This window comes from Lathyrus oleraceus, chromosome 6 (assembly GCF_024323335.1).
Source record: "Lathyrus oleraceus cultivar Zhongwan6 chromosome 6, CAAS_Psat_ZW6_1.0, whole genome shotgun sequence".
In the NCBI taxonomy this organism is placed as follows: Eukaryota; Viridiplantae; Streptophyta; class Magnoliopsida; order Fabales; family Fabaceae; genus Lathyrus; species Lathyrus oleraceus.
In genome coordinates this window covers 28,779,143-28,802,888 of record NC_066584.1, presented here as the reverse complement: position 1 = coordinate 28,802,888, position 23,746 = coordinate 28,779,143, and the positions used below count along the sequence as shown (strand labels likewise).

The 23,746-nt window shown below is 34.4% G+C and overlaps 1 protein-coding gene across 4 annotated transcripts; it reads right to left on the bottom strand.

The window, feature by feature from the left end:
- Positions 1 to 1,129: 1,129 nt before the first annotated feature.
- LOC127091100 (uncharacterized) lies at positions 1,130 to 19,403 on the bottom strand. 4 transcript variants are annotated; one of them, XM_051029647.1, is made up of 15 exons: positions 19,056 to 19,403; positions 18,812 to 18,948; positions 18,593 to 18,729; positions 17,917 to 18,062; positions 16,856 to 16,935; positions 16,433 to 16,690; positions 15,826 to 15,936; positions 15,149 to 15,271; positions 13,651 to 13,772; positions 13,501 to 13,570; positions 12,652 to 12,744; positions 12,286 to 12,413; positions 2,459 to 2,600; positions 1,521 to 1,648; positions 1,130 to 1,350 (listed from the first exon to the last, which is right to left on the bottom strand). In XM_051029647.1, exons 1-14 carry the CDS (start codon positions 19,237 to 19,239, stop codon positions 1,523 to 1,525), a joined length of 1,857 nt encoding a protein of 618 aa, XP_050885604.1. In that variant the 5' UTR covers positions 19,240 to 19,403; the 3' UTR covers positions 1,130 to 1,350; positions 1,521 to 1,522. The 4 variants fall into 4 exon arrangements, 3 of the variants coding, with proteins under 3 accessions (XP_050885604.1, XP_050885603.1, XP_050885605.1); XR_007791873.1 differs by lacking the exon at positions 2,459 to 2,600; XM_051029646.1 differs by having other exon boundaries at positions 1,130 to 1,648.
- Between the last annotated feature and the right edge of the window lie 4,343 nt (positions 19,404 to 23,746).

The following is a 23,746-nucleotide window of genomic DNA, read 5'->3' as shown; positions in this document are numbered from 1 at the left end:
AACTATCCTTTCTCATTCTTCTTTAGTTTATCATCAATAATTATGATATATATATTTCAAGTTATTGGGTTGTGCATTATTTTTCTAAACCCTTATGTATATATCCCTAAAAAAATTCTAATACATTATCTCAATAGCATTACATAAATTCACATAAAATTTAATGTAATTTCTTTTACACAAGAAAAAATTAAATGTATTTGAAACTATGCAAATAAAAAATGTAAGAGATTTATTTTTAAAAAATCCAACATATTTATGTTTACTTTCCTTGATTTAGGATTGAATGTGTGGATTTTTTTCAATTAACTAACTTAAAAAAAAAACTCAAATAAATTTCAAAAATCATCATAGAGAGGATGTGTGACTGCTTATGTCATGTTAATGGTGCATGCAAGCATTATGAGCATGCATCATCCCTCCAGTCTCCTATGTTATATTTTTTTTTAATAAATAGGAGCCAAGAGGAATTCCAAATGTTTCTAATACTTGCATACATGCACCACTAAAGTATGCGCACAATGGCGCCTAACATCAAATTAGAAAGCATGTACCACAAGCAGTGACAAATCCTCTATGTAAAAAAAGTTGTTTGAAAAGTGATTAGTTTGATAAATTTTTTTAGAATGTTAGTTATATGAGTATTTTTCTTTATGAAAAAGTTAGTTATATGAGTATTTTTCTTTTTGAAAAAGTTAGTTATTAAAAAAAAATCCTGAATGTGTTATTTGAAATAAAATATATTAACTACAATTAAAATTTTAATACAAAAACAAATTAAGCGTACACCCATAAAAATGAAAACTCCCATAAAATGTGTATGAGAAAGTGTGTTGATTAAAGTTTAAAAGAAATTGATATCATCTCTCACATGTATTAGAAGGATCTTTCTAGTACAAAGGATCCTTTAGGGGGAAAAAGTCAATATTAAAAATTTGGGAGTTGCAATGAACTACACTAGCATTAAGTTTTATAAATCTAACTTATTTTTTGACAATAAAAATCTTATTGATAATTGACATTGTAAAGAACTATAATCTCAAGAGCTTGCTTTTTGTTTTGAAATTAGTTTACTCTTTGACTGTCCAACTTACCACAATCTTAGCTAATCACCAAAGTGAGCATAAAATGGAAACCAATACAAAAAATATATTGGAACAATTTCTTATTATGTGATACAACAGTGTGGTTGCTCTAGGCATCACTTGTTTTATTTTCCATTAACAATTATTCGTAGTATTCTTTAACTTGATCAATCATAGCAGCTAACAACTACTCAGATAAGGTTGAGTCTTTCAGGATTTGTACATTAAGAACTTTCTCATAAGTACAATGCATTATTTGAAATAGCTGTAAGGAATAAACAATCAGTATTCAATATTAATATCACTAACACTAACTTGATCTCTTGTGCTTATTGCTGATAATAAGTAAATTATTGCCCGAATATCCACAATAGATTGTAGAAAAGTCAATTTGGTGTTAGAAAATAATTTTTGTAGTAGAATACAAAAACTTACTTTCAAAATGATGACGACTCAGACAGTAAGCTGTCACAATTTTTTTTATGATGCCTCTGAAAATAAGGATGAAAGTCACTAACTCCATCCAAGTATAATGGAGTTTGCATTTCAATCAGGCGTGAGACCTACAGAGAAAAACCAATGTTAATATTTTCTTCTTAGTTAATCTTTCAAAGCTCCAGAGCAATATATAATAAAGAATTTAGGACACAGAATTAGCACATTTAGAACTGACTAGTCTGTTCGAAATTTAGTTTACAAGATAAATTACAATACAGATTAATCAGCTGCATATATTCTAATATAGTAATGATAGCTGCACAGATTTATCCTCAAATCCTTTACAAACACTTATTCGAGCCATTGGATAAAACCGCAGTTCTGGAGAAGTTTTTTGAGGCCCAAAAAGAGTCTGTCAAATCATCATTACTCTATCATAAACTTGACACAGTAGACCGTCAAGAATATGACATGTCAAATCTGTTGAAACATACTCTTAGAAGATGGTTCTTTAGCAAGTCTGGAAGTAGAAAGACCATACACCAAATGCACTCTTGCAACAACAAAATATTTAACTCACCACTTGATGCAAATTATGCTTTCCATTGCACAAGTCTGTTGTCTGTGATATGTATAAATTGTATCGTCCTTTGTTTTGAGTTTTAACTACGTCTTTTATAACCACTTTGATTTCTAAGAGAAACCAAAAAAAAGTGAATAGTTGTTCACGCGTTACTTCACAGTTTCCTTGAACTTCCAACCGAAATCATTATATATTTAGCACCCTTTATCATTAAATATGAGAATCTAGTATATGTTAAACTCACCAGCAAGTAGGAAACATGAATGGGAACTAAATCAAGGAAATTTACTAAGAAATGCCACTACAGTACTTGCAGTGAGGAAAAAGAAATACGGGAATGGTCATTACTCACAGCTCTCTGAAAAGTAAACATCTCTTCCTGACCAGATAGTATGGATGTGATGCCAACAGGGGTACCTCCTGAGCCCACGTTGCCTTCTGCTAAGACATCACGGCGGAGTTTACTGCCTTCAGCTTCTGTTTCAAACTGGAAACTGGAACCACGAGAGTAGGGAGGTTCAGTTACCAATGCATCATTTAATTAAGACAACTAAATTTCAATCAAAAGCAAATCTGACAGTCAAGGTTGGTTAATACATCATTAACAGAATCATCTTCCAATATAAAGAATGTCAGACCCAAAGAACAGAACATATGCAAACACTAATTATAACCACAAATTGTCAAGAGAAGATCTATTTTACAAAGAATTTGATAATTTCCTTATTTTTAAGTCTGCCTCAATTCTATGCCATGTTTGGAAACACACTGGGGGTGTACCTTTTAAATCAGGATACGTGGTCTCCAACATCTTAACTCAATGAGTAAAACCACTTTTACAATCATCTTGGGCTCTACACAACCTAACTTCACAAAATAAAAGCAGTAACTAAACATGGATCTCTGGTACAGTGTGAGCAAAAACCCTCCCTTCTTGCCATGTATCACATTTATGCTACATAATGGCAAAAATAATACCTGGTCTGTGAATCCCTAGAGGAAGCAAAAGAGTAACAGAATGTAGAAGAGACAGATTTTGTTAATTGAAGAATGAATTATCAAATAGTGTATCTGTTATTAGAGAACGAGTGAGCAAGGAGAACAATCCTGTATAACTAGAGCCCAAACTCCAAATACGGGCCAGCTTCTGGATCAGGCAGGAAACAAGCCTAAACTGTGGCTCAGGTACACTATGAAAAATAAGAAAGTAACAGGTCTGAATTTAGTAATATGGCAGGAAAATTATGTAGCAATCATTTAATTGCATGCGGTGTAGTTATAGGAAGGACAGTGATAGGTCTGCTACTGTTAGTTAAGAAGTTGTTACTTATTAGTTAAGTAGTTGGTTTGTTAGTTAATTAGTTAATGGGTAGTTGGTAGTTTTGTTGAGAGGTAGTCAGGCAAAATATGGCATGCTTCCTATAAATAGATAGGAGGATTAGAAAGGAGATTATCTTTTCATTGAAAGGAATATGGCCTTTTGGCATTGGGAGCTAGGCAAACCCTCGAAGTACTGCCATTGTTTGTAATTATTGAGATATTGTTTTATTATTATTATTTTGTATCTATTGTTTTTATTAGTAGTATCAATTAAGATATTATTTAGGATATTATTGTATTAAATCTTTCCTTAATTAGTAGGGTTGATTAGGAAGCTTATATATATATATATATTTTTATTTTTTTTCTTCACATAATAATTCAAGAAATTAAGATTCAAGATGGTATCTAGAGCTTGATTCAAAACCCTATTTTTTTCTTGGTTCACAACCCTATCTTTTCTTGTGTTGTTTCCGCGATCTAGAGTTCTTTAGTTGGTGGTGTTGAAATCATGACTGAACTTCCAAGCCCAAAGAATGGTGTTGTTGAGGAACACCCGTTATGACTAAACTTCCTCCCAAAAAGAGTCTTATTTCGTTTGCGTTTCAAGGAACACCCGTTATTACCACGACTAAATTAAATGGTAATAAGAACTATTTGAATTGGTATGCTTCGGTTGAGTTATGGTTTTTAGGACAGCGTCTGTCAGACCATCTTACTAAAAAGATTTCTGAAATTAATAAAGAGATAAAAGATGATTGGGAAGCCGCTGATTATCAACTTGTATCATTGTTGTGGAATTCTATTGAACCAAATCTTATGGCATTCTTTCGTGCGTATAGATCATGTTATGAGGTTTGGCAGAAGGCTAAAAACCTTTATGCTAACGATATTCAAAGAATGTATGTATCGGTCCGCAATTTGGCTACTCTTCAGATGAATGATCAAGACTTATCAGAATATCTCATCAGTGCTCAATCTACTATTGATGGTCTCAAACTTATGCCAATTAGTGATGATATTACAAAGATATTGAGAAAGCTTGACAATATGTTCATGGTGTTTGTCCTTCATGGGAAAGAATATTTTTCTGATTGTTTTTCAACTCTTTCATGCACTTCAAAGGTATCGTACATTAATCGAATTGTGCACATACGCCTCAACAAAATGGTGTTGCTGAAAGAAAACATAGACATATTGTTGACACTGCTCGTACCCTTATGCTAAATGCCAATTTACCTCTACAGTTTTGGGGTGATGTTGTTCTTATTGCCGGGTATTTAATTAACCGAATGCCATCCTCTGTGTTGAATGATCAGGTTCCTCATTCCCTGGTGCATCCTACAGATCCCTTATATTATGTTTTCCCTCGTGTCTTTGGATGTACTTGTTTTGTTCATGATTTGTCCCCAGATCATGATAAAATGTCTGCTCGTGCCATCAAATGTGTTTTTCTGGACTACTCACGCGTTCAAAAGGGATATCGGTGTTACTCTCTTTCTACACATCATTTTTACACGTCTGCAGATGTTACATTCTTTGAGGACGTAACATACTTTCCCAACTCAGGTATCCCTGAAACTAATTTAGATCAAGTTGTGCCTATTCCTTATTTTGAGCCGGTTGAGTCTAGTCCACCCGTTGTGATAGATGAGTCTTGTCATACCCCAAAATTTATGTACATTTACAGCTAATTAAGAGAATAATTATTACAAATAAATGTACAATCTCAACAAAATTATTTCTAATAATTAGCTAATTATTGCCAATTTTTCTGTTGACAAGAAATAGTCACTCCTGTGCATCTGTCTAGCTCCACCTCATATCTGGAGCTGCCTCACGGATATCATCCACAACCCGGACTTCCCTATCAACAACCATTTTCTGTTCTTCAACCAAGTCAGAAGAACCAAGCGCAGAATCAGAATCCAAATCAGCAGCGAAACCATGCTCAACAATGCCAGAAAAGACCAAGGAGGCCAGAGAGAGAGTTTGATCCAATTTCTATGGCATACTGTCGACTTCTCCGTCACTTGCTCAATAGCTCATTGGTTCAGCTAAGCCTCCTCGAACACCACTTCTTCCAGGCTACGATATGAACGTTAGGTGTGAGTTCCACTATGGAACGCCCAGACACACACTCGAGGATTATAAGGGTTTCAAATACAAAGTACAGGACCTGATCGATTCAAAGGCTATCGTATTCACACCAAATGGCCTGGACATATTGTATAGTCCCATGACTCTGCATGAAGGCACATCTGTAAAGTCATAACTAGCGCAAGTGGAAGCAAAGATAGATCTGAAGAAGTTGCAAGAGTCTGAAAAGGATCCCTGAGGAGTATCACATCAACTTCTGCCAGCACAATAACTCCAGTCCGTGGATGAAGAATAAGACTAATTATGCTAGTGATCATTTTGTCATCCAATCATTTTTGTAATTTTTTTGTTTGTTAAGTGTCAATCACTTGTAAAACTCGTTTGTTTTCAAATGATTTTAATAATGAAATGAATATGCATGTTTTGAATCAATCAATTCGTGTTCACTATATTTAATTCATCGGTATCAATCTTTTACTTAAGCAAAATCATAAGGAGAATGATGACATCGAAATATACGAAAATACTGGTTGTATGCTTTTGAATAAAAGGGATTTGAAACAATGCCTTACGTCGTCAACAAAGTTTTACTCAAAAGCATACAACCAGTAGTTTCGTGTATTTCGATTTCATCATTCTTCTTTTGATTTTGCTTAAACAAAAGTTTGATACAGATGAATAAAATAGGAGTGAACACGAATGGATTGATTCAAAACATGCATATTTATTTCATTATTAAAATCATTTGAAAACAAACGAGTTTTACAAGTGATGGACATTTAACAAACAAAAAAGATTACAAATGAAAGTGATTGGATGACAAAATGATCACCAGCGTAATCAACCTTATTTTTCATCCATAGGCGGGAGTAATTCTGCTTGCAGAAGTTGATGTGATAGTCCTCGGGGGATCCTTTTCAGACTCTTCCAACTTCTTCAGATCTATCATTGTCTCCACTTGCGATAGTTATGGTTTTGCAGATGTGCCTTCATGCGGAGGTATATAACTGTACAATATGTCCAAGCCATTTGGTGTGAATACGATAGTCTTTGCATCAATCAGGTCCTGTACTTTGTACTTGAAACCCTTACAATCCTCGAGTGCGTGTCCAGGTATTTCGGAGTGGAACTCACACCTAACATTCATATCGTAGCCTGGAAGAAGGGTGTTGGAGGAGACTTAGCTTCCCTTAGCTGAACCAATGAGCTATTGAGCAAGTGACGGAGAAGTCGACTGTATGACATAGGATCTGGATCAAACTGTCTCTCTGGCCTCCTTGGCCTTTTCTGACCTTGTTGAAGCATGGCTTCGCTGCTGATTTGGATACTAATTCTGATTCTGCGCTTGTTCCTCTGACTTAGTTGGGGAACCGACAATGACGGTTGATAGGGAAATCTTGGAAGTCCGGGCTGTGGATGATATCCGTGAGGCATCTCCTGATATGAGGTGGAGCCAGGAAGATGCACAGGAGTGACTATTTCTGCTACGGCAGCTAGTGTGGGATTGCCTTCCTTTCTCAACATTGCTTCCAGGATTTCCATAATCAAGCTCATTTGAGTTTTCAGTTGGTTAACCTCCACCCTCAATGATTCTTGACCTCTCTGAAGTTCTTCCATAGTGATCTGAGACACGCTTCCAGTTCAAAACGTATGTTGGGTAGTCAGCTAGCTGGTTAGAAACAGAAGGTGATATGAGGTTTTGTCTTGTTGGGAAGATATGCATGTTAGTTGACAGATGCGTGAAGAATGCAATGCTATGCAATGTTATGTAATGTATTTTTTTTAGTCAAATGATGCACTGATATGCAATACATCATAGAATCAAAGGTTCGGTGCATTCTGGACTGAATTGCAAAAGATTCAAGGTAGGTTGGAGTTTAATTTTCCTGCAAGAAACCCATGTCCTCTCACAGGTGAGTACTAAAGCTTTATGAAGATGCTTAAAGTCATGGATCCTGGGGCGAAAATATCGTTGTCATCACAAAATGACTTGTAGACCAACGATACTCTCGGGAGGATCTACTCTAAGTGAGATCACCATCAACTTCAAAAGCCACAAGTTAACTAAAGGTCCCTAGAGTCACAAATCTCGTTTGAAAGAATGGTTGTCAACGCAAAATGACTTACATGCCAACAATACTTCAAAAAGAATCTACTCTAGGCGGGATCTTCGCACCTTCCCATCAAGACAACTACATCCGACAAGTCAGTACGGAGCTCTCAATCTATCTCAGGTGTACTCTTCAAGCCTGGGTATTAGGCTTATCACCTGATAGCATCAAAAATCCATCACACAAGAGCAGAATAATATATACATAATATATGAAGCATAACAACAATAGATAAGTGAAAGCAAGTAAGATAAAGATGCACCAAAGCACAAAAGGATACAGGCAAAACTGAGCTTGACTCGCTTATGAGACTCCCCGGCAGAGTCGTCAGTTGTCGTGAAAAATACATAGTCGCCGGAAAATATCGATAAAATCCCAAAAGAATGGTCTTCGCAACCAAGAGCGGATTCAGGAGTCGGTTATGCAAGGGGAAGGTATTAGCACCCCTTGCATCCGTTGTACTAAACGGGAACCACTTTGCTTGTTTTTAGTGCGAATGGGTGTTGTTATCTGAAGGTTACTTGCTATTGCTTAATGGAGAGAAAAATAAGGTTTTAAATTAGTGTGCTCGCCAAGATCTCGCAATCCTGTGCCTACGCATCCTTATAGTGCAATAAGGAAATCAGAGTTCCGTAATTCCGAGTAGAAAATACGTGTGTATTGATAATATTTGGAATGTTTTGTAGGGTATGCACACAAGAGGATTGGACAAAGTCTTCAAAGTAACTTGCATCATGTGGCTTATTCTTGAAGAAACATGGGAACATGATGAAGGCAACATTAAATAATGTGGATCCTTGAAGATTTTGAGGAATCAAGCAAATGGATGACTTGTAGGAAAAGCAATGCAAGAAATAGGGTTTAGGATAGGTAGAATTAGTCGGTTGACTAAAACCGGTTGACCAAAAAGTCAATAGTTTGTAATGATTCATGGTGTAATGATGTAATGATACTTTGTAATGCAATGAATTCCCCTTTGTTTGAAATGCAAATGGACTTGGAATTGAATGCACATGGATTTCGAAATGAAATGGATTTATTGAATGCAAATGATTGGATTAAAAAGGATAAAAAAATGAGACTTGTATTCCAAGTAACCAACTTCCCACCTAAACTTGGTTTTAAAATGAACAATGAAACCTCAATTTGAACATTGCATGCCAATTTGAATAATAAAATGTACCTTGTAATGGAGTGAACCATAATGCCTTAGAATGAAGGACCAAATGAATAATGTCAATGAATTGAAAATTGTACGAGAATTAAGGGTTTATGAACCATGCAATTTGAAATATGAACATGAATGAAATAGGTCTCAATCCCAATCACACAAATGTGATGACCCAGATGATCACCCCATAAATGAAGTTGATCAAGCGACTGAGTTCACTAAGTTGACCAAATGATGCAGATGAATCCTCAAACCTAAATGTCACACACAAGGAATGATAATGCTAAAATCAGAAATTAGGGTTTTACTTGGGCTTGGTTGATCATGGTGATACAGATGAATCCTCAAACCTAAATGCACCACATAAGGATCAATGATGAAAAAATCAGGAATTAGGGTTTAACTTGGTTGAGCACACCTCAAGATGCTTGGAAAATCCTAACTTTCATCAAGTACACACAATTTACCTTGAATCCATGATGTCCGTCCTCTTGTTTTGAACAATGCTAATGCAAATGAAATGATTAAGTATGGATGTATGCACATGAATATGGGCCATGCACCAGATGAAAATTGTGGTGGGTAGGATAAATTTTTGGGTATGACAAGTCTCCACCTCTGTTGAACCGGTATGGCATTACCTATGAGAGAAGGTTGAGACCACATGATTTAGCTCCTATTCCAAGTGCCTTCACCCCTGCTCCGACCCCGTCTCCTGACTTGCCCATTGCCATCCGTAAAGGTAATCGTTCAACCTATAACCTTTTATCCTATTTATAATTGTGTGTCTTATCACCGGTTATCTCCTACCTATTATGCGTTTGTTATTGCACTTGCATTTGTTTCTATTCCTAAAACTATTTAGGAAGCTTTATCCCATCCAGGGTGGAGACAGGAAATATTTGATGAATTGTCAGCTTTAGAATCTAATCATGATTGGAAGCTTGTTCGTCTCCCACTTGGAAAATCTGTTGTTGGTTGTAGGTGGATATTTAATGTTAAGGTTGGTCCTGATGGATAGACAGATCGAGTGAAAGCTCGCTTAGTGGAAAAAGGATACACTCACGTCTCCGGTCAAGATTATAGTGATACTTTCTCTCCTGTTGCGAAGATGACATATGTTCGCCTCTTTCTAGTCATGGCTGCCATGAAACAATGACCTCTATTTCAATTGGTATCAAGAACGCATTCTTGCATGGTGACTTGGAAGAGGAGATTTACATGGAGCAACCTCCTGGGTTTGTTGCTCAGGAGGAGTGTAATTGGGTACGTAAATTACACAAGTCTTTGTATGGCTTGAAACAATCACCTCGGGCATGGTTTGGAAGATTTAGTAAAGTGTTGCAACAATTTGGGATGAACCGGTGTGAATCAGATCGCTCTGTTTTCACCAAATGCTCCTCCAATAAATATATTTATCTAGTGGTTTATGTTGACAACATTGTAATTACGGGTGATAATTTTGAGGGTATCAAGACTTTAAAACAACACTTATTTCAGAATTTTCAAACTAAAGATTTTGGTCTTCTTTGTTACTTTCTAGGAATTGAGGTAGCTCAATCAAAGTCAGGTATTGTCATCTCTCAAAGGAAGTATGTTCTTGATATTTTGGAAGAAACGGGTCTTACAGACTGCAAACCAGTTGACACGCCTATGGATCCTAATGTAAAGCTTCTCCCTAATCAGGGGGAGCCATATATTGATCCAGAAAGATATCGAAGACTTGTAGGAAAATTGAATTATCTTACCTTGACTAGACCTGATATATCTTTTCCGGTCAGTGTAGTAAGCCAATTCTTAAATTCTCCTTGTGACAACCATTGGGAGGCAGTTATTCGAATCCTTAAGTATATCAAAGGATCACTTGGAAAAGGGCTTGTTTTTTGTGATAGGGGCAACACTGATATCATTGGATATTCAGATGTTGATTGGGCAGGAGATGCAAGTGATAGACGGTCTACATCGGGTTATTGTGTTTTTATTAGGGGGAATTTGATCTCATGAAAAAACAAAAAACAAACGTCGTTGCTCGATCAAGTACAGAAGCTGAGTATCGAGCCATGGAACATTTACTAAAAGTATGTGAGCTCTTCTGGTTAAAACATTTACAACAAGAACTTCACTTTTGTGAAGTCGGTCCTATGGAACTTGTATGTGACAACCAATCAGTTTTACACCTCTCCTCCAATCCAGTTTTTCATGAAAGGACAAAGCATATAGAAGTCGACTGTCACTTTCTTAGAGAGAAGATTACCGTTGGGACCATCAAAACCTCCTTTGTTAATTCCAAGGATCAACTTGCTGACCTCAGATTACATACATATGTGACAAGATGGATGCTTATGATGTATACGCACCACCTTGAGGGGGAGTGTTGAGATATTGTTTTATTATTATTCTACATCTACTGTTTTTATTAGTAGTATCAATTAGGATATTATTATATTAAATCTTTTCTTAATTAATAGGGTTGATTAGGAGGCTTAGACATATATATATATATATATATATATATATATATATATATATATATATATATATATATATATATATATATATATATATATATATATATATATATGTATGTGTGTATTTTTTTCCACATAATAATACAAGAAATTCAGATTCAAGAGTAATCAAAGGGGATTCTTCCCCATTTTCAGTTATAATATTCCAGATGGTTCTATCAAAGAGAAGATCTGCACTCTACACTCTACAGCCTCAAATAGAGTGCAGTTAATGCAAATGGTTCTAAGACTGGTAGGAAAGTTCACCGATCAAAGAGAAGATCTGCACTCTACAGCCTACACTCTTGCATCTATAAAAGAGAAGATCTGCACTCTACAGCCTCAAAATAGAGTGCAGTTGATGCAAATGGCTCTGAGACTGGTAGGAAAATTCACCTACCAAAATTGTGAGTCCGTGCGCTCTTTGCGTAAATTTTAACAAAGTTTCTGTTTTAAGCTTCTCCTAACAATGCTTCTGAATCCTCTCTTTATACATTTTCCCCTATTTTATAACTGATCTTAACAGAATATCCATCTTGATAACAACTCTGTCCAGTCTAAACATCTCTAACTGTTTGATGCTCTTGGAGATTACACCTTCCAAGTCCTATCTTTATCTCTCTAGGCCTAACATGGTTGGTTGAGGAAACAAATATCTATGATAAGTTTTTACAATAATTTTTTTTAAATGGGTTTGTCAAGCAACAACATCAGCAAACAACCTAGAATTGGGAATTTAGCGTAAATATTTCCAATTTGAAACCACCTATTCTCAGCTATAATGCAACAAGCATCAGTATCAACCACTGGATTTATATATTGACAGTTAAGTGACAAAAAAGGTAAATGCAATTATCACAGCACTACTTCAGCAGATCCAAAGCATTTGTACTTTGTAATAAAAAATGCATCATAAATCTCATACACAGACAAAATGCATCATAAATCTCATACAGACCGACAAAATTACCTCTCCAAGTCAAAAAGTGTGCCTTCCTCAGTTCCTTGAAATAATTCATCGATCGAAGAGGATGCCAAACAACATAGACAAGAATGATGATTGTATAACTCGTCAATAAGAGTGATAAATCTCCGTGCCTAAAAAGTAGAAAATGTTCTTTGCTCAAAATAAGGTAGGGAAATTTAGAAAGAGAAGTGTATTAAGTGTAATGTTTAGGCTGATGCATACAAATTTCAAGCATTGAATTTTAGGAATAACTTAGGAAATATAGAAGCAGAGCAAGAAAGCAAGTTTTAACCCACAATTTGTCTTCTTTAAATACATCAAGCAGTTATAAACACATCTGAGGCCAACTTAACCTTTTTAAATTGATACCTTGTCACGAATGCGCATACTCATCACTGGAATATCAGATATGAAAACGGTGTGATAGTTGTCAGCTACTGCAATATAATCTGCTGCCCCCAACTGAAAATCAAAACAGTTAGTGAGAGAGAGCTTACTTCCTGGCAACCCAATAAATTAGATTTAGCTACTTTTACCATCACACTAAGGCACGAGTACATTTTTATTATGATAAATAAATTATATATAGGATATCTAATATCTATAATATAATATTTTGCAAATAAAACACCTCTCATTTATGCGGCTAGACCAGTGACCAACTTGTTTTACTAGTGACTCGTCAATCTAGTACTCTGACTGAGTCAAGTACCAGTTCAAGTTTAATAACACTGGCTTAACATTATAAAACTCAAACTTAGAACTCAATTTGTTTCCAACTGTTGAAGTTATGGGGTTTACACAAAAGAAGGAGACGAGAAAGAATAAAGACTTCCTAAATATGATTAAGGTATAAAATATGGATGATTAATTTGATACAAAAGCCTAACCAATAAGAGTGGAGACAAAACCTTGGTCGGACAGTGGCGGCGGTGGCTAGAAAAAATAAATAGCATATTGGTGTCAGGTTGATGAGAAGAATAGAGTTTATTTAAGGATATTTTAGTCAACGTTTCAAAAAAAAAATTGAACTCATCTTCTCTCCCCTCCAAATTCCCCAATGTTGAAGGGGAATAAAAACTGACTGAGGAGGAATTTTGCTTCTCAATCTCATAAATCCTTCGCATTCATTTCCCCCAGGCCAAACGATATGTTAGTAACTATATTTTCTAGGAGAAAATACTTTAAGCCACAACTGAACAAAGAGAAAGAACATACCGGACGACCACATAGATAGTCAAATGTAAAGCGGGCAACTCCCTCGCAGCTTTCAGGAACCTCAAGAGTCCTGTCACAAAAAATTATATGATTCATGTTTATTATGCATCCTTGGTTGACAGAATTAAATTTAAATGGAAAACCTATTACCTTCCAAACATCACTGAGATGGTGGTGGAGATTATATTTCCTCCAAATCGGCCTGTTGCGTTGAGCCACTTTTTCTCAAATTCATTGATGGTTTCCCTTTCAATAGGCCATAAATAGTGTGCCTGCATATCTAATACCAACTTAAATTCCCATATGTTCAAATTCTATTAAGCATAATAGGACACGTTGTTAACGCAGCTATCAGAATACACAGCATGAATAGAAACATGTAGTCGACTTTTTGTATTAGAAAAATCTCAAGTCCCACATTGGTTACAGATAGAGCTTGTGTAATAGTTTGTACAGAGAAACCCCTCGCCTTACAATCCGGTTTTGTAGGAATGAGTTAGGTTAAACTCTAATTCTAATATGGTATCAAAGTCTATCGATCAGACCATGGTCCATCCACCGTTTATATCCACGCAACAAGCCCAATATCGTTGGTTACAGGTAGAGCTTGGTGATATCAAACATGGAAGTGTCCTCACTTGGGAACTTTCTAGTTTCCATGCTATGGTTATATTGTTTAGTAGAAGCATTTTGGCTGCACAATATTTGTAAAGTTGGCAGCATCATAGCTCTTTGTATTTGATAAAGAAGCCATGTTTACATTGAACTGGTATTTCATAAATTGGATAAAGTTATTTATATGCATTGTTTTGTTTTATTGAACTGTTGATGTAAAGTAAACTACTAATGATCACTTTTTCTATTAATGCACATGTACCTACCTAACTAAAAGAGCCACAAATTTTCTTTTAGGGTTAACTAACCATCACGACTCATGTTTACACACCTTAAAGAAAACCAAAAACCAACCAATATCAAAGTCAATATGAAATGGCCTACATCCCTACATCAAATAGGGTATATACACAATGACATGAATTTATAGATGGACCATTAACGATATTGTATCATTCCATGTGTCCCTAAATTGCCAATGCACACATTTTTACCATCAGAAATGAAGCTTTTGCTTTCCCCTTGATAGTTAATACAAAGCCAAGAGCTAAAAACCCAAACTATTGATGATTTCCCCTCTATTGTACTCTGTACTTATCAATTTTTAAATTTTACTTTTAATAACTTCAGTAACTATCTAAGGTAAATGATTTATATAAGAAATCAATGACGACAATATACTCAAATACAATTCCAAGAGATGCATATCATAAAAAATTATTGGTTTTGGAAAAAATATTCAAATTATTATTGGATAGTTTACAAAAATTACTCTATTACTATGAAATCTAGTGACATCACATTTGCATGTATAAAAATCAACGACCAGGCAAAACTGCAAATAAAATTGCTAGAGATGCAGATCTTAAAAAGTTTTTGAGGAAAAGTAGATCAGTTTATTGTTGGATATAATTCCACCGCTACTATGGCTGACAAAAAATTCTACCAGAGTAATATACTGACATCACATGGCGACATAGACATATTTCTGTGGTTAAGATAAATGTGATGAAAATGGCAGATTAATTCTCACCCGGTTTACTGATCTCTGTGCTATAAAACGACGGTAGTCAATTTCACTGCCAACCAACACCTTATCACAATGTTCTTCCAATTTGGAGACAAGGGTTTGGAAGATTTCCCGTACCATACCAGCCTGCAAAAAAAAGACATTTTGAAGAAAATATCAATAAACAAATATTAAGCACTTTTCCAATTGGTCTGCAATCTAGAGCCTCAAAAAAAAAAATCATCAGTGTGTTTGTGTTAGAAACTGGTACCCAAATACGATTTAATTGTCGCAACTGACTTATATTGATGGCATAATACATACATTTACGACAAAAACATAAATACACACACTAAAGAGAATCCATAATTCACACATAAACTAAAGAAAGATATAAACTATTGCTACGAGACAATTCCTATCCAAGAAATTCGAGAGTCTTGGTCTCTCCCTCCTAAAAATCAGAGAGCTTGGTGTCTCCGTCCCATAACCACTATATAACTATCCCATACCCACTTTCTCATTTCCTTTCTCGATTTGTTCCTAAAATAAATAACATAACTAACAATTAATAAAAACACAGCTGCCCACAACTGCCATAATAATAAGTCTAATAGTTTATCAACCCCCAGTAACAATATTGAGTAAAAAGGGAAAATGGTAACACCTTAAGTAAAAAGATTGACTAATAAAGAACACACCTCATTCAAGTCCTTTGGTGCTCGATTACTTGTAGCCACAATTATAGTTCCACTACTCAGCAATCTGCTTAGAATTCCAGATAAAGCCACAATAGCAAATACATCAACAGTCTGAAATAAAGAGCGTCAAAATTAAGACACAATCATAATTGCAACTTAAAAGTTAAAGTATGAAGAAAAAAAGTGATATGATACAGAAGGAGCTCAATCATGTTAACAATAAGACAAGGAGGGACAAAAACGGATGCAACTGAAACTTAGAACAGAGGTATTCAAAGCCTACATTGGGTTTGCACCAGATAGTTATGATCTGGAACTGAAGTAAAGATATGGGTGGGGAATATGTTTCTAACCAAAAAACCTGATGAAATAACACATACTACACCAAATAGACACTTCCATAAAATCCTTTAAAATTAATCATGAAAAACTACTCCAGTGCGAAGGAGGATGCACCCAGTTTTCACCGGAAACACAAACAGATTAATATATAAGAGAATATTCCTCAAGTGTTAAATCAGCATTGCGAATAAGGACGTGGAAATATAAAATTTAGTATACAAATGTGGGGAATACATTATAACACAATGTAATCATTTTCCTTAACCTGTATCTCATCAAAGCACAAAATGTTAGCTCCCTTTTTGTCCCCATCTCGATCCAGAAAAAACTTATCTGCTACAGCTGGAAGAATGTTTTTCATTTGCACCTCTTGCTTGTATTTTTCTTCTGCAGCCAGCCACTCTTTAGCTTTAGTGTCGAAGGGAAGATTCATAATCCAACCAGCAATGCCTGACTGCAAAGGCTTCTCTTCCATTTGTTTCTTCCATATCTTGTGCATATGTTCATTTATTCTAAGCATGGCCTGCAAACGAATGGAAAAAGTATTAAGTCTATCCATTTCAGCACTATGTTCACAACATTGATTAATGGTCTTGCTATAGAAAGATGTTACATATGATAACATCGATGACATCTATAACCTGACCACAAGTATTCAGGTTATTCCCCAAAGCGCAGTAAGACCCACCTCATGAAAGTGATACCTTCTTCGATGTTTAACTATTCCTTCAGTGGCACTATAAAACATGTCCATCAGCATTGTCTTCCCTTCAGCATTAAAAATGCGAGCAAATCGTTAGAAAAGAAACCGGAAAAGTAAGGCTAAAATGAGAAACAAGGTAACAAATAATGTTGACTATGACAAGTGTCATAAATGAACCTGCGAGAAACTTTAAGCAATACAATAATTAGAAATTCAATCAAGCCATTCTAAGTTAGCATTATTGGTAAACATACACATCAGTTGAAAAAGAAAAGATTAAATTATAGACCTCTACCTTGAGAGCTGCTTAAACTATGGATCACATTTCAGTAACTTTAAGGCGGCAAAGTTAGCATAACTTTGCCTCTATCTCTCTCCTGTTTTCCCCTCTCTCTCTCTCATCTTATCTTCCATTTCTTCTTTTATTTATTTTTTCAAAAAACCAAAATTATACTAAAGTCGCAGTGATTTTACAGTCACGGTGACTTTACCCGCCACAAAGTCACCGAATCTGTTTCCCTAAACTATATTGCTCTTCCCTCTAATTATAAAATTGTACCTTTCTCCCCTAAGAGATGAAACTTGTCATACTTTAGCTCATTTTTACATAAACACATCACCTATTAGGCAAGGCGACTGGTGGGCAACTATGAATAAATCATCTCTGAAATTTTTCTTCTTTTCACAATTTTCAATAGCAATTAATTTTGAATGTCTTGTTAATTTTATAACTTCACAAGACGGAATGAAGTTTTAAAGACTCCTACTATCATTTTAAGACTTCAAAAACCTTCATTTCGTTTACTTAAGTCTCAGTTAATAATAGAGGTTCAAAACAAGATGCCAAAAATGTCGAGACTAACATAAAGACAAAAAAAGGACCCTAAGAAACTTGTCGTCATTAAATGAAATAAGGAGTAACCCATTTATCTTCTAAGAGAGGGGAGTCCTATTTTTAAAATTACAGGAAAGTACAGTGTAATTTTAAAAATCTTATAGATGGAGAAGATGATATACCCACACAAAAAATAAAAGAAGGTAAATACCACTGCCCACATTGCCATATATGTAAAGTCCTTTGGGAGCTGGAGGAGCATTTGGGCGGCGACCAACTAGTGAATCCAGCTTCTTCTCACGTTTAAGATATGACACCCATTTTCCTACCCCTGACTCCACATTCTCGGGTCTTTTCCTGCATTCGTAACAAACAAATAAATACACAACACATTTTATACAATCTACCTAAATAGAAGTAAGTTTGCATCAAGGAAACACAAGCCGAATTTGAAAACACTATTTTCACTTCAAAAATGCTCATAATCAACAAAAAATATACAAGTATAAGCATCTAATTGAATCAAAATTACTTGAAATTGACTCAAAATATGCAAGCCGAACTCGCATCAAGGAAACACAAGCCGAATTCGGAAACACTATTTTCACTTAAAAATGCTCATAATCAGTGAAAAATATACAAGTTTAAGCATCTAATTGAATCAAAATCACTTGAAATTGATTCAAAATATGCAAGCCGAATTTGCATCAAGGAAACACAAGCCAAATTCAAAAACACTATTTTCACTTAAAAAATGCTCATAATCAGTGAAAAACATACAAGTTTAAGCATCTAGTTGAATCGAAATCACATAAAATTGACTCAAAATATACAAAGTTTAAGCATCTAGTTGAACAAAAATCACTTCAAATTGACTAAAAATTTACCCAGTGGTCCATCTTTCAGTGATTTTATTATTCAATCTCTTCCACCAATCCTCCTCATTCTGCTGTTTCCCAACTTCCTCTATGAGTATCCTTTGCCGCTCGTTCTCCCTATTCTTCTCCCAATTAGATAGATTAACCTATCACAAAGTACACAAGTACCAATTCAAACACAATCCAAAAAGCCACAAACAAATAAAGAAATCTAATTAAAAAACTTACATGATACTCTTCCATTTCTCTCTCATAATTCTCCAACCTAGCTAACAAATTCTGAAGCTCTGTAGCAACACTCTCTTGGTAAGGATCATGCTGCAGCTTCCCTTGATCAACGAGATTTTTGTACTGCACAAGCGGTCCTAAACAAACAAAACGCCACAGTTTTCATAATTGAATAAAGTAAAACTGAATTTGGAGATTTTGTTAATGTTGAATTGAAGTGTAATTGAAGAGATTAGGGATGAACCTGGACGGTTTTGCTTGGGAATGCGTGATGGATCGCAGTAAGAACGAAACGGAGTGACGCGGAAGTTGGTTGGGATCGAAAATGCGTATTGGAAGAGTTTGTTAGGGTTGTTATCGGAGAGAAGGTTCCAGATTCTTCTCATTGTTTTTGCGTTTTGTTTGTTGAGTGAGAATTTCAATTGCATTGCTTGTTTTGTTTTCTTCAATGAGTGAATGCAATGTATTCATGAAGAGTTTGATGGAAAGAAAGAAAAGGTTGACGGGGAGTGACGTGGCTGCACTTTTAACCACCAAAAGAAACAAAATTCAGTAACGGACACCAAACTAACTCTCTTACGTTAAGACAGGTTGTTTTCGGTTTAAAGTTTTTTTTCTGACAAAAACGTTGAAAGAATGCTGGAGATTTCACTTTGGATTTTAGAGAATTTCCGATATTAAGGAAATAATGTTTTATAAGGAAAATTGTTATTCACCCCATTAAAAAACCGTTAGAGTTATCCATAAAGTAAAATGTATCGGAAATCCCTTGATAAAAAAATGTATTCGAAATCCCTTGATAAAAAAATGTATTCGAAATCTCTAAAATTTAAACCATTAAATAAATAATTAAATATAATAAAATCATATATTATTTTGTCTCATAAAAAATATCTTATTTGAATCATTTACTGTTTTTAAGAAAATGAATTGATGTGTTTGATTTTGATGATAAAACTAATGTCATTTACTAGAATACCCTTATTAATTGTAGTTAAAAAATGGTTGAATAAAATAAAAATTAATAAATATGGGTATTATAGTAAAAAAATAATAATAAATATTGCATTGATATTGTAAAATGACAATTATTTTAAGACAGAAAAAAGTGCAAATGAAATATTTTTTATGAAACGGAGAAATTAGTTAAGTGATTGAAGATATACTATTCAACGGATGGATAAAGAAGTTGTCCTCATTTTATATTTGTTTTATACCAAACCAAAATTGGTATTGATTAATGATGATCTCCGATACGATGGCATGAGACAAATTTGAAAGATTAACATTATTGAGGAGAATAAGTCAGATCGGCCTACAGAGGCTTATAGTCTGACCTATTTAAGTTTAGTATGGTCTCACTTATTTAATAAAAATGTTATGTTTAATCTTTTTTAAAAGCTTATTTAATTAAATGCGTCAGACTTAAGTCATTAAAAAAGCATATGAAGTCTTATAAGGGGGAGGATAGAGATAGATACTGGGTGAGAAACCTGAAGAATAACTAGTTCAATTAAATAAAGCTATTTGTATAAATATTGTTTTAAAACCATGTCTCAAATCATCAAGGCTTTTAGTGAATTAGGGTGTAGTTCACGGAGTAAAATTAATAACCGAACCTTGGTTCCTGCTACCTTAAATAATGATAAAATTGAATTAAATCAAGATACCTTCCAAAACCAAGAATTAGAAATTCAGGAAATGGAAAATAGATTAGTTAACTGGTCTATGCCAGAAATTAAATTTAAAGAAATATATAAAATTGGTACTTTTGATTTTAAAAGTCAAAAGATTATTCATACTGTTGAATCCGCTACGTCTGTTAGTAACAAGCATGAAACTATTAATTTGTTAAATAAAAAATTATTAGAAACACATTATAGAGAAGGTTATCGCTATATCCATCTAGGATTAATTCAGATAGCTATAAAACCATTACATAAACTAGGATTAAACACCCCTATATTGCTAGTTCTTCGAGACACTAGAATTAAAGACTTTCATAATTCAACTATTGCTATAGTTGAATCAAATCTTAACGATGGTCCAGTCTACTTTAACTGCCATCCCAATTACTCTATGAGCTTGGCTGATGAATTCACTAAAAATTCATTAGTTATATACGTCCAGGGTCTAAGTGATAATTTTAATCCTGGAGTTGTCAATATTGACGTTATTAGTAGAATTACCTACAAAGTCTCTAATGTTAATTATGATTTTAAATCACTCAAAACTACTCCAAGAAATGAAACTTGTATTATTGAAGCAAATCTTAGCAGGTCCAATGTTATGACCCCAAAAATACTGACTGCTTCGGATATTATAGAAAAATTCCCTCAAGAATGGATATTACAGGATGTGGTTAAATCTGAAAAGATTGAGGCCAGAACTATTAGAGATGTTATTCAAGATATTGATGGATCTGTCAGGATCAGGATGAATAGAAGCCAATCCTATCGCTATCATCAATCTAGTAGTATGGGGTCAACATCTAGTGCTAGACATTCAGTTGATTCAACAATTAGGGTAAATCTTGCAGGAGTAAACTTTGCCCCTATAATTCCCCAATCGCTATACTCTGAGAGGACCTCTAGGTCACCCTCTCCAACTGAATCCCAAATACTAGGTGTTATTACAAATGACGACCCCTTTGTCATAGACAAAGCTTGGATTAGAGCTGACTTTGAGGCCATTTATAATTTAGAAAAGAGAAATTGGTATTTCTCTAAAGATCAGACTCAAATGTATTTGCAAAAATTTTATAGGTTTCTAAAAACGCATGAAATTAATATCTATTTCTTTACATGGTTTGAATTACTATGTCTAGAAGAAGAGATAGAAAACCCTTTTGCTGTTAAGATGTATTTAGATGCTAATGTTAGGATAAGTACCAAATGGAAAACTTCTAGGAAAGAAATTATAGAGTCGGTTCATCCACCATTGGAAGCTATTAGAATTACCCCTTCTAAAGAGAACATAGAAATAGAAGTTTCACCATTTAAATCGATAGCTAATCCTGTAGATCAGAGAAAAGACATTAATAATCTGCATAGTCAGATTAACTATTCAAACCAAATACTTCACACTATGTCCCAACAATTAGATAGGATAGAAAACTCGATTCCTCAACCTAAGGATGTTAAAGACTATAAATTGGATCCTACTCGACCTATTTATCAATACCATACTCCTTCTAACCAAGAGTTGAAAGGAATGAGTTTAGGTCGTGATACTACTCATAAAATAGAGGAATTGGTTACTAAATTAAAATCCTTAAACATAGAAACTTCTTCAGAAGAGATAAATACTTTATCTCGAGACGAAGAATACGACAATATGGTGAGTAAATTAGGCGGAAGAGCCCCAAGACCTAAAACACGAAACTATTATCCTAGGCCTTCATTTGCTGATGTGCAATTTGAAGAAAGAAGCAGTTTTATAGAAAATAATTATTCAGGAGAATCCATTGTCGAATGGAATATCGATGGTGCGTCTGAACAACAAGTTTTGGATACAATACAAAACATGACCATGGTTGCTACTGCCTTCAAACTTAAAAGAAATACGGATAAACATACTAAAGAGATATTAGTTATGGGATTTACCGGGCAATTAAAAGGATGGTGGGACAACCTCCTTAGTTCAGAAGATAAATACCAAATAGATGCAGCCGTAAAAACAGAATCTAACGAAGAGATTTGTGTTACAACCCTCTTATATGCTATTACTAAGTTCTTTGTAGGAGAACCCCTTAAACTCCAACAAAGAGCAGCTGACCAATTGCTAAACCTTTATTGTCCAACCATGTCTGATTATAGGTGGTATAGAGATATGTTCTTATCTAAACTATGCCTTAGGTCGGAGGGTGCGGCAGATTATTGGAAAGAGAGATTTATTAGTGGTTTACCTAGGTTATTTGCAGAAAAGGTAAAAATTAATATTAAGCAAAACTTTAATGGAATGATCCCCTATCAGTCATTAACCATTGGAGAATTATCTAATTATGTAATTGAAACTGGTATACAAATTTGTACAGATTATAAATTACAAAATAAGATCAAGAATGAAAAGGCTAGTAATAGGCGTGAAATGGGATCATTTTGCGAGCAATATGGAGCTACTCCTTTGAGAGCTCCGAGTAACCCCAAGAATAAAAACCCTGCTAGAAAAGGAAGAAATAACTTCCATTATCATAAGAAGCAATTTTACAAAGACAAGCCAGAATTTTATAAAAAACCTTACAAGAAAAATTATGGTAAGAAACCTTACAGAAAATATAATAATAAATCTAAACCCAAGGATAAAGATGTTAAATGCTATAAGTGTGGTCGTTTTGGCCATTATGCTAATAAATGTAAGGTTCAAGAAAAAATTAATCAACTGAGTAACTTAGACATTTCAGAAGAGTTAAAAGAAAGTTTAATATCTACTTTAAATAACATCTTGTTAAACTCGGAGGAAGAAGGGTCGTCAACATCTGAAGAATCTTCTTACGAAGAAATACATCAAATTGACAATTCTGAAATATCGGATGATGATTCTGATGAATGTTTAGGCCTAGATTTCTGTAATTGTGACAATTGTAATAAAATAATTAATGTTTTAACAAATAATCAAGCTAATACTTTGATAGGAATATTAGACAAAATGGAAAATTCAGAAAGTAAGAATGCTTTCATGAGACAAATTAAAAATATTATAGATGAAAATGATATTTCCAAAAAGAATATTCACAAAGTAGAATTTAAAAATATCATGGATTTATTTAAGAAACCGGTTGAAAAAACTGTTTCTATTAAAGATTTACAAGAAGAAATTAGTAATTTAAAAAATGAAATTAGAATTCTAAAAACCAGGGATGATGAGATAGAAATTAAACTTTTAGAGTTACAAGGAAACATGATTATTCAGAATCAATCCAATAAAAACTTAGCC